Raw genomic sequence first — 12,192 nt, 5'->3', positions numbered from 1 at the left:
ATTCAATGAATAAGAAACAGTCTTCCTTTAGGAGCTTGGTGAGTGTAAACATAAGAGAATTCAGCATAGTCATTGATTAGAGAGAAACTTTATGAAATGTCCCTAGAAGAAGTAAATACAACTGTACTTACTGCCCGCATGTTCATGTAGCAGTTATCCAAACGGGGTGGTTCCAGAGAACATAATGTTTGTGTCAACCATTCACATGCCTCCACGTTTTGTGGCATACGAGCCTCCTCGAATGATCCCACAGTCAATGACGACACATACTGAATAGAAATGAATCGATTTATTGATTAAGTGGGAGAATGGACATAAATTGAGCTACAAAATGGCTTGCCTCATTTGGTATCCTTAACCGGTCCAACAGTTTGTTCAATTCCTCAACAAGTGCAGTGTTATTAACAGCTTGCATATCCAATTTATTGTTCCTCGTTTCAATCTGGGACAATCCTTTAGAATCTTCAATTTTATATGTTCACAAAGCTATCCTCAACATCTACAAATAATATATATTGAAGTCAGCCTATGACAATGAGCGTCCTCTTCTTACACACCGATTGAATATCTTCACGCATATGTTTCAGCTTCACATTGAATATCCGAAGCCATTCATCAAGATCATCAACGCTGGAGGCAGCCATATTCAGCTGGTACAACACCTGCAAATAGCTTGTGTTCTCAATAGTAAACAAACAAATAAGATGCAAACATGTGATCAGAAGCATACCTCGTCCACAAGTGGCTGGCTCTCTAAAATAGAATGAACATTTGCAGCTTCTAATGCAACAAGCTCTCGCTTCAACCTCTCAGAAAATGCTTCTGCTTCATCAATGCCCATTAGATACCTGTGAATTTAGAAATGGCAAGTTCAAGTGGCTACAGTAAGCTCCAGTGGCTACAGTATAGAATATCTGTTACAAGCATTATCCGCCTAGAACAACCGCAAAGCAAAAACAATTCATTTCTATCCAGTTCTGTTCTTTTGATATGGCTCCCAACTGTTTGTGAACCTTGCAATCAGGATTAATCACAGCTATTTGTACCCTCATAATGCCCAGGAAAAAAGAAAGATCTGTTAATGTCTTTTGAGAGGCCAAAATGGCCTATGAGATTGAACAAGTCATTACATTTTAAAATGTTGTCTCATATGTGAGGGCAATAAACAAATATAACTAAATTAATAAAACTGCCAAAAAATGTTAAGCATTTGAGCTTAGATGAACTGAAACTGCCAAAGGTACGAGATAATCTCATGAGAAAGAAAGTTATATTAAACGTCTGTGAAGAGGGCAAAATAGCCTATGAAGTAAACCATGATAATAAATATGGGTGAATTCAAGTATTTTATCCTTAAACAGAAAATAAAGCCTCTAAATGAACAAGGGAAACCTGAATTCCATGTTATTAACATGTAATGTGAGTCGAATCATGTTTGAAATTATTCAAAGAACTAGAATTTTTTAATTTATAGAGCATGAAATCTATATCTGAAAACTCACCTATATTGTCAGTTATCATTTTTCAAGTACTTTAATATCACTGAAAATACAGATAAGAATAAAGATATCAGACATGGAGGCACATACGTATCGAGTAGCGCTTCCATATCTTCTTCTTCTGCCTTTGAAACTAGATCCCTCTCCATAGTTATTGTTGTCTCCTTTAAGCCATCTGAAGGGATAACGATTTCAATATCACGAGACGCTGCCAGTGGAAGTGCCTTGGCATTTTCCTGTACATGGAAAAGGCAGTACGAGTCATAGCACTAAATTGGATACTAGTAAGTAGAAGAGAAGCAATTCCCTCCCTAGACCCACGTAGAAGTCTAGGGAGGGAATTGATGCTAAAAGCAAAATATGAACTCACAAAAATGCAAAACTTCAAACCTGCGCCCAAAGAGCCATTTCTACCACATCCATGCCAATTATCTTAGGCCAGCGGCCAAGATTTTCTTTGCATAGTTTTAAAATGCAAGTCAAGAACCTATTTCTGTTGATAGAATACCAAAGAAATCCAACCAAAATTTAAGAAAAATACCAGCTTTGATGAAACCACTCACAACAGAAACTGACTTCACCTGTCATCAACACTCCGCATGGTCCATTGTGGAGGAGACACACTTTGATTTTTCAGGTTGTCAAATCCCTAGAGATAAAATAAACTGACATATAAGATAAAATTATCCTTGTGGATGTATTAACCCACAAGATGGAGAAAGTATAGAGAATTACCAATATGAATGTACAGCCAGTAGAATCACTTGGTACAGCTTCAATCCTGATAAGATGCTTTAGTTTATATACTTTTGCTGGCTAAATCAATTCCAAAGCCCATGTATGGTAAGTTCATTGTTTAACCAATCTTCATATTCTCATGACAGTATTTCCATAGTTGATGATATACCTGAAACCCACGAGATGAAATCTTCAACACTTGAAGATTTACCTTGAACTTCTGAGTGGTTTCTGATCGTTTTGCTGCATCAAAAGCTTGGAACTTTAGAATGTGTATGTGGAAGTGAATAAATGAGTTAAAGAAAGAGAGAAAATACATCTTAACGTCTTTTAAGAGGCCAAAATGGCTATAAGACCAAACAAGAGATTACATCTTAAGCGTTGTCTCGTCTTTGAGAACAAATCAAAGTAAAAAGGAAGGTAAATAAGATAAAACGAAACTAAAGAATCTTGTTATCGGTACATGTAAGATTCTCAAGTCATATATATTGTAATTTTTGTCTTTGAAAAATCTCTAGCATAGGTTGATCCAGAATGGAGTGTTCTCCAAACCAAGGGAGGCACCTACAATGGCAGGATATTATGGCCTTTATTTATCGAGATCGCGGTCCATGGCCAGGGCCTACGTGCACGACATATTACTATTGCCCAATCTATTGAACCCCTACGTTATGTCCTAGTCGGGAGCCCATTTGTGTAGCCCTTGATTGACTGGTAATGAGGAGTGATGGGTCTAAAGAAAGTTACAACCAAATCAGCAATGTTCGTTGCACCGAACACAATTTGCTTGATTTGGGATGGGAGGGGCAGTTGATAACTCATGGACATATTGGAAGTAAGCGGGATTATCACATGGACATGCAAGTCTTGTCCAAACATTTGCTTCATTGGATCTCAATCTACGTTGCGGACTCTTAGCTGCTAGGGTTTCCCCTCTATTTTTCTACACAGTTTTTCTACTTTCTCTCTCCTCACACACAGCCCAATTCCTTAGTGTTTTGGATCTAACCACGCCATCACATCATCTCTCTTTCAACTAGTATCAGAGTGAGGTTTCATTGCCAAGAATTTCTGACTCAAGTGATTGGCACAGGACAACATAAGTACTTTTTTTGGTGAAATTGTTTTTAAACCATTGAGTGCAAACATGATCACTACCTCCTCTGATCTCAAGGCTTATTCAAGATCAAGAGATTTGAAGGTAGTGGTTTTGATTTATGGAAAGAGAGAATGTTAGGAATTCTCTTTCTTAAAGATAGTGAACGGGCACTTCTTGCAGTCAAACCTGAAGATATGATAAATGTAGCACTTCTCTTTCAATGTATTTGTTCAACACGTTGATAGTGAGAAAACCTACAGAAACCTGAGAATTTGCTGGAACCACTAATATATTGCTAAAAAACACTTGTTTTAGCCTGAAAATCACCTAAAAACAACTTGTTATGGACTGTTGAGATGCCTAAGAAGTTCCTCGAAGCTCTAGAGCAAGGTTCTTCGCAATGAAACTAAAGATTATCGCGATAGAACACCTTTTCTTTGTTGTACAGTACCTATGCAACAATTTTGAAACCCTAAATCAGCTCTGATACCAGTTGAAAGGGACAAAAATGATGTCGATAGAGTAGAGGAACCCGCGGGAATCACCAAGGTATGGGCGCTTTAGATGGTAGTGCGATGACTAAAATGGAGAGCGCAGCAATTGGAGGAGCTCACCTTTTTGGAAGGAAATCCAAATGTTCTAAACTTATGTTTTATATTACCCATTTAGTATTAGCCAAGTTCACACTGAACTTGGCCCAAAAATAAAGAATAAGTGATAAGTGACTTTTGGCTTTTCTAATTAGGCCTACACACATGTATACAATATAATGGGGTCATTTACGGCCTTTACCCCAACACAAGGCTGGTTGCTAAGGGATATCCCAAAAATAAGGCATTGATTTCCACGAGGTTTTCTCCCCAATGGTTACGATGACCACACTACGTGTCTTTTTGCTCTCACAGCTGCCTTGGATTCGGAATTATTCCAAATGGATGTTAAAACAGACTTTTTAGATTTTTTATCCGCCACTGCGACATGAGTAGATGACTCAGTATATCTAGGAATTAAGGGCAAACCGACCCACTTTTGTACGTAAACCGGGTCGGGGTTTCACGCAAGCTAAAAAAAGGTTTCATGCTCTGTTTCACTCCCCGATTGGTTGGGCCAAGCGGGTTCTCCGTAATAGTTGTTCCATGGTTATTTAGACAAAGAGCTGTACATGAAACAACCAGAACAATATGCCATTCCTAGAAAAGAACATTTGATATGCAAGTGAAAAGGAGCTTATATGGGTTGATTCAGGCCCCCAAGCAATGGTTAAGAAGTTTGATGCATTTATGCTCAAACATGGGTTCAAAGGAAGCCCTGCAGACCACTATTTGTACACTAAAAAGGACGAAGATGGTAGCCCAATTATTCTCATACTGTATATAGATGATATGCTGCTGGCAGGGAAGAAAAAGAGCACACTGAATGCTCTAAGACAGCAGTTGAACTCTACAATGTCAATGAAAGACCTTGGGGACGCTGAGCATATTCTTAGTATGCGAATAAAAAGGGAAAAGTACATTGAGAAAGTGTTGGACAGATTTAATGTGGCTGATGCTAAGCCTCTTGGAGTGCATTTACAGCCACATGTTAGGTTTTCCAAGGATGTTTATCCTAAAGATGATGATGCAGCCAATTACATGAAGAATGTTCCATATGCATCAGCTAGTGGTTCACTTATGTATGCTATGGTTGCCACTCGGCCCGACATTGCTCATGCAGTCAAAGTTGTTAGCAGGTTCATGGTTAATCCTGATAGAGCTCATTACGAGGCAATCAAATCTATCTTGAGATATTTGAAAGCGACCAAAAGTAAATGCCTATGTTATGGAAATGGTCCATTAGAGTTAAAAGGATTTTGTGATCCAGACATGGCAGGTGATGTGGAAACACACATGTCCACAAGTGGCAATGTATATACCGTAGCAAGTGGAGCTATTTTATGGTGCTCAAGACTTCAAAGGGTAGTTGCACTATGTACTACAGGGGCTGAATATATTTTAGCAATAGAGGCCTCCAAAAAAGCCATTTGGTTAGCCCGCTTGTGCAGTGACTTTGGGATGTCTAAAAAGGCGCTTATTCTTGGATGTGATAGCTAGAGTGCCATATATTTGGCAAAGAATGTAATGTTTCATGCTCGCACAAAGCATAATGATGTGAGATACCACTTCTCAAAGAAGTGCTAGAGGATGGCCTAATCCCTTTCATCAAGGTCAATACTTCACAAAATCTTGCAGATGCTCTCACAAAGTGTCTACCCAAGGCACAACATCAACTATGTGTAGAGATGGTGGGAGTTACTTAGCTTAACGAAGCCTTCTTGGTCCTTTAAGTGGGAGGTTATTTGGAATAAAGGCCCCAAGGCTCTCCTTTTTTAGTATTTTTTACCCTTCCATGTGAAAGTTCTCTTCAAGAGCTTTCTAGACATACGTTTACTATATCTTAGGCCCCAATTTGAGAGGTTATAGGCATTTACATTATTTTTATAAGTTTGGGTCATTGGTTGTGTGTGAACATGCCAAAATGACCTAAAAGTTATTTATCAATAATAATTGGTCCAAACCTCTCATAATGAATTCTACTTTCTCTCTTTTTATATTTGACGAAAACCAGATTCCCTCATCTCTTTTTATCTTATATACTTTTATATTTACGAAGTATTACTTATGTACTCTTTTTTTTTGTTCTCAAAGACAAGACAACACTTACGATGTGATTTATTGTTTGGTCTTATAGGCCATTTTGGCCTCTTAAAAGACGTTAATATTTCTTTCTTTCTTTCTTTCTTTCTCCTCACACAGCTGCCCACTCCCATAGTGTTTTGGATCTAACCACACCATCACGCCATCTCTCTTTCAAAGGTGAAGATTAATTACAAATGAAAAAATCATTGTTCAACTCAGCAAGAAGATATTCCATTTGGTTTGGAACCAATTCCAAATAATGTAGATCATTGGGTTAGGAGATCAACATGTTTGAAGCATCCAACCCAAAGGTATGATCCATCTCTTCATCAAATTCTTTTAACAGATGAAGTGGAGTGTCTCACTCTTAAGGAGAGTAGGACATGTGAGCATTCTAACAAGTGGGAGGTTGCTATGCGAAAGGAGATCAAAGCACTCCATGAGAATAACACGTGGGATATTGTGGATCTACCCAAAGGCGAAAAGGCTATGCCTAACAAGTTGTTCTACAAGGTAACGACTCTAGAAGGTAAAGCCAAGTATAAGGCTCATTTGGTAGCCAAAGGGTACAAACAATTACAAGGAAGCAATTTTCTGAAGGTTTTTGTTCCAATAGTCAAAATGACTACACTTAGGACACTTTTCACTATTTCAGCCTTTTTGGATTTGGACTTATATCAAATAGATGTAAAGACTGCTTTCCTTCATGGAAGCCTAGATGAGCTTTATCTGTTGCATCCTAAAGGGTTCATGATTCTAGGAGGAGAGAATCTAATTTGTAAGTTTTGACATAGGCTCCATGTGCTAACACAATCCCCACCCCTATGGAATAAGACATTGGACTCTTTCATGCTCTCAAACGCCTTCACTAATGGGAACTATGAAGTAAGACACGTCCTTGTCTCTATATGAAAAAGGAAACTAGTGGCAGTCCTCTTATTTTGGTTTTGTATGTTGAAGACATGCTCATTGTCGGAAAGCCTAAAACAACTTTGCAGGAATTAAAATGCAAACTCAAACTGCATTTTCCATGAAAGAACTTGGAAAAGCTAAGCACATTCTTGGCATAAGAATCAAACGGGACAGACAAAGAACTTACTACATGTGTCCTCGGAGAAGTACAACGAGAAGGTATTGGAATGATTTCAATACCTTCTCTATATGAAAAAAGACACTAATAATGGCAGTCCTATTCTTTTGGTTTTGTATGTTGAAGACATGCTCATTGCCGGAAAGCCTAAAACAACTTTGCAGGAATTAAAATGCAAACTCAAACTGCATTTTCCATGAAAGAACTCGGAAAAGCTAAGCACATTCTTGGGATAAGAATCAAACGGGACAGACAAAGAACTTACTACCTGTGTCCCTAGACAAGTACAACGAGAAGGTATTGGAATGATTTCAGATGATTGATGCAAAGCCATCTTCAGTGCCTCTTCAACCACAAGTAACTCTTTGATAAGCATATTGTCCCAAACACAAAGAGGAAACAAGACTATCCTTAAACATCTCAAAGGAACTAAGGAACAATGCATTTGTTATGGCAAAGGGAACTTGAATCTTCATGGCTATTGTGATTCTGATATGGCTGGAGATGTGAACACAAGAAAATCTACTCAAGGTAACATCTATACTCTCGCGAGGGAGCTATTTCATGGTGTTCACAGTTGCAACAAATTGTTGCACTCTCGACTACATATGCCGAGTATATCTCAGCTGCCGAGCATTCTAAGGAGGCCATTTGGTAACTCTCTTGTGTACTAAGATTGGACTCCCAAAGCAAATTCCCGTCCTATATTGTGATAACCAAAGTGCCATATGTTAAGCAAAGAACCCTGGTCACCATGCAAGGACTGAACATATTAATATTCGCTATCACTTCTAGAGAGGTGATAGAGGATGGTCAAATCCAACAAGTACAGATTGATGCCACCGAGAATCCAGCAGGTTGTTAAACAAAGTGTTTATCAAAGCCACTTCACCAACACTACCTTGAGTAAGTCGGAGTTATCTAGTAGAGTAACCTAGCTCCTTTAAGTGGGAGTTTTTTGGGATTAAAGGCCCTTAGGCTGCTCCTATTAAACTAGAAAGACATTTATATATGATTTAACATTTTCTGATTTTTTAGAGCTGTACAGTCGTGTTTTCAGAACTGTACTACAACTTCTAAGAGAATATTTTGTACACTGAATGGCATCCTGGAGCAAGATTAACACTCAGCATTAAAATAGGTATCTGTGAGGCCATGACTTAGTTGTCCCATCAGCATATAAAGCTCTTCTTCTACAAGCATGTTCTATAGAACTGTACTACAACTTCTAAGAGAATATTTTGTACACTAAATGGCATCCTGGAGCAAGATTAACACTCAGCATTAAAATAGGTATTTGTGAGGCCATGACTTAGTTGTCCCATCAGCATATAAAGCTCTTCTTCTACAAGCATGTTCTATGTATCTTGAATAGCACATATATATGTCTCTGCAATCCTATCTTGTACGCTTTTTAAGTTGTGGGCTTTTGTTTTGCAGAAATGCTTCTGTTTTCTTTAATTTCTCCTATGTGTTAAAACTCATAATTATTTTTACTTTCTATATTTCTGCCTTTAGATATTTTAGAAAACTGTCATTCTGTCTTCTACTTCTTTATACATAGGAGGGTGATTAGGACATTTAAAGTTTTCACTTCATTCAATGCAAAAGGCATCTCTCCTTCAGAAAGCCAAATGATGAGCTTTAATACACACAAAGTGTGTGATTGAGCTTGTAATCTCAACAATACACAAACAACGATCTTCACACAACAAAATTGTATTCCTACGATCCTATAATATTTCCAAATGATAAGATCGGCCCCCAAACTCCTAGATTAGTGACATACTTCCTGGAAAATTACTGTAATATCATTAATTGCCTTCTACGGTTTACCTATTTTCACCTTAACACCTACTTCACAGTCAGCATGCTTACTTCGTTATGTTGAATATGTTGGTTCAACTGAAGGATTGAGAAATTAGTTCAATCACAATGTGTGTGACTGAGCTTGTAATCTCAACAATACACAAACGAAGATCTTCGCACAACATAACTATGTTCCTAAGATCCTACAATATTTCCAAATGATAGAGCGCCCCAACAAATTCCTCGATTCATGACATACCTCCAAAGGTCAATCCAGGACATTACTGTAATATTATTATTGCTTTTTATGGCTTGCCTATTTTTACCGTAACACCTACTTCACAGTCAGCATCTTACTTCATTATGTTGTATATGTTGGTTAAAATGAAGGATTGAGAACTTAGCTATGATTGGGGGAACCCTATAGGAAGTTAGGTGGGGCATATCCCAACTTTTCTAGGAGCTACTGCTCCCATCTTGAGGATCTTGCAGACAGCCAACTACTCTCAGTTAGGTCTCTTCCCTTTCCACTTTTTACACCTTGAGGTTTCTCACTCTTGGACATAGCCTTCTGACTTTCTTTCTTTTTATTCGAAGCCGTGTTTCTATTCACTATGTTCTGTCACGTTCTTCTGCTTTCACTATAATGGAAATTAGGCGTCTATAGCTTTTGGGTTCTACAATATGACCATGATGATTTATACACATTTTCAGCAGATCCATGATATGATGGGAATGCAGCTGAATTGATATCGAAACAATGACAGCCTATCATGGGAACGTAGCCAAATTGATGTCATGCAAATTCAGCTGAATTGATCTATTGAGACCCATATCATTATATGATGAAGGAGCATTGTGTGTGTTTGATATAACACAAACCAGAAAACTAATACTAGTTGAAGAAAAACCCAAGTAAAATATGGAGAAATCTTGGAAGATCAATCTAGAGAAACCAAATTGCTATACCAAAAGGACTACTTGGTTCAGAAATAAAATAAAACAATAAAACTACCAGATAGAACTTCAATAAAATTTAAATAAAGTGTAGATGTACAACTCTGGGGCAATAGATAAAAAAAACAGAAATACTTACATAGACAGAGCGTACTGTTTTGATGCAGAAAAAACAGAAATTGATAAAAATTGACAGAGATACTCAATAGAAAAATTTATTTGGAGTTATAGATCTAGAAAACCCAGCTGGCTAGGTATACTACAATATGACATATACATTGAGAGAGAGAGAGAGAGAGAGATAAACGGAAGATGCACTTACTTGTGAGGGCAAACACTCTCTGTTTGGAGGAGAGGCTACTGCTGCTGCTTTTGCGAGCAGGAACGACGCTGAAACGACTGCTCTTGGAGACTCGGAAAGCCATGAGGACTCTGTTGTCTGTGTCTCTGAAGGTCGCCTCCGCCAGGCGGAGAAGCTCTGCATCCTCCGCCATCGCTCAACTCTCTCTGTCTCTCTCTCTCTCTAAATCTCTGTCTCTCTCTCTCTAACTCTCTAACTCTCTCTATCCTCCGCCATCGCTCAACTCTCTCTCTCTCTCACTCTCTCTCTCTCTCTCTATCTCTCTCTCTCTCTCTCTCTCTCTTTTTCTCTCTCTCTAACTCTCTATGTCTCTCTCTCTCTCTCTCTAAATGCCTTAAAAACTATTTTGTATGGACAAAGATTTGTCAATCAACATGAATAAAACCATAGATTGACACATGCGTGATATTCGTGATATTCTTCATGCGCAATATTCCCAATATTCGAGAATACGACGGTGTAGATCGCTCAGTCGAGACCACGTGCGATCTGCACCGTCTAATCTGGATAAATAAAATGCGCTAATAAAAAGACTGCCAGCAGTCGCCTGACTCTGGTAAGCTTTGTCGCTCGACTCAAATCAGTCGCTCGACCAACTCAAAGGCAGATGCCTGACTTGAATGCAACTCAAAGGATGAGAAGCATTTCTGGTCCAGGGTAAGGTGGAACGACGCTCCGGAGTCGACCACCCAGGTCATCTCGTCGCCGACAAGGTTTATCTCACTCTCCTCGGTGATGAGCATCAACTCTTCTTCACTTGTCGCGATTGCCGTCGTTCCCTTCCGGTCTATTCCCCTCCGGTCTTTACTGTTCCGGTTCGGTGTCTGCTTCGAATCGGTACCGTCGGTTTCCTTGTCTTTTCAGAAGTGTCGATAGTTCTTCTGGAAGTGTCCCGGCTTGCCGCAATAGAAGCAAGTAGGCCTCCCCCTTGACTTTGGCCGTGTCCCTGACTTTTTCCGGTTCTGGGGACTACGGTTCCTTTGTCTTCCGCGTTCCGATTCGGTAAGGAGCGCTTTGGAGTCGGAGCTCGTATCCTTATCTTTCCGACGCACCTCCTCATCTAGCAAGCTCGACTTCACTCTTGCTAGGGATAACCGTTTCCCTTCCGGCCCGGCATTGCCCAAAGTGACAACCAACGTCTCCCAGCTATCTGGGAGGGAACCGAGAAGGAGTAGCGCTAGTACCTCATCAGCGAGAGGTACTTCTAATGATGTTGTTGGGTGTATCAGCCCCTGGAAGGCATTCATGTGCTCCACCATGCTGGAGCCATCTTGGTACCGGAGTCTTACTAGCTTCCGGAATACCAAAACCTGATTAACATCATTTTTGTTCTGAAACATAATGTCGATCTTCTCCCAAAGCTCATGAGCCTTGCTCTCTTCATTGAAGTTGTTGTATAGACTCATGTCGATGAAGCACCGTATGTATGCCGTTGTCTTCATGTGCATCACCTCCCACATCGCGGCGTCGATTTTGTCCGGTCTCTTGTCCCCGAACTGAACCGGCAATCAAAGGTCTTTAACCACGAGCATGTCCCTCATCTTCGACTTCCACACCGAATAGTTGGAGTCGGTGAGCTTGAACATGCCTCCCAACGAATCATCCATTTTTCTCTGTTGCCTAGCTCTGATACCACTTCGACAGGAATACACACTCTCGATTAACAATGCTCGGCCACAACCGAGTCTAGGATCAAACACAGAAAACGGGTAATGCACGCACGACACAAAGGAGAGAAGAGTACACAGGATGTTTAACGTGGAAAACCCTGAGAAAGAAAAACCACGGGAGTCCACAGACTCCAAACTATCACTATATCACAATGATTACAACAGTGAGCTCACGGAGGCAACGACCTCGTGCTCATGATCTTCGCCCCAGGCAACGGTTACAACAGAGGCAACGGCCTCTTCCTCTCTCTCTCTCTCTCTCTCTCTCTCTCTCTCTCTCTCTCTCTCTCTCTC

The 12,192-nt window shown here is 39.7% G+C and overlaps 1 protein-coding gene across 1 annotated transcript; it reads right to left on the bottom strand.

The window, feature by feature from the left end:
* Window positions 1-127: 127 nt before the first annotated feature.
* LOC147847386 (exocyst complex component SEC3A-like) lies at window positions 128-10,430 on the bottom strand. Its single transcript, XM_087339259.1, has 9 exons — window positions 10,190-10,430; window positions 2,407-2,480; window positions 2,235-2,315; window positions 2,081-2,148; window positions 1,890-1,992; window positions 1,590-1,735; window positions 731-848; window positions 558-662; window positions 128-442 (listed from the first exon to the last, which is right to left on the bottom strand). Exons 1-9 carry the CDS (start codon window positions 10,359-10,361, stop codon window positions 290-292), a joined length of 1,020 nt encoding a protein of 339 aa, XP_087195385.1. The 5' UTR covers window positions 10,362-10,430; the 3' UTR covers window positions 128-289.
* Window positions 10,431-12,192: the final 1,762 nt, after the last annotated feature.

Source organism: Azolla caroliniana, unplaced genomic scaffold, assembly GCF_043228905.1.
Source record: "Azolla caroliniana isolate FFs.n. ecotype wild unplaced genomic scaffold, voAzoCaro1.0.p SCAF_1089, whole genome shotgun sequence".
NCBI classification, from domain to species: domain Eukaryota; kingdom Viridiplantae; phylum Streptophyta; class Polypodiopsida; order Salviniales; family Salviniaceae; genus Azolla; species Azolla caroliniana.
Note: the sequence above shows the minus strand (reverse complement) of the source record. Positions and strands in the feature narration are given on the sequence as shown.

Excerpts from the sequence above, each read along its gene's own strand:
- LOC147847386 (XM_087339259.1), bottom strand. The coding sequence starts at position 10,361 with ATGGCGGAGGATGCAGAGCTTCTCCGCCTGGCGGAGGCGACCTTCAGA. Across the intron at positions 2,481-10,189 it reads GAGAGTGTTTGCCCTCACAA|CAAAACGATCAGAAACCACT; the intron begins GTAAGTGCATCT and ends CTTTTGATGCAG. Across the intron at positions 663-730 it reads GCCAGCCACTTGTGGACGAG|GTGTTGTACCAGCTGAATAT; the intron begins GTATGCTTCTGA and ends AGCTATTTGCAG.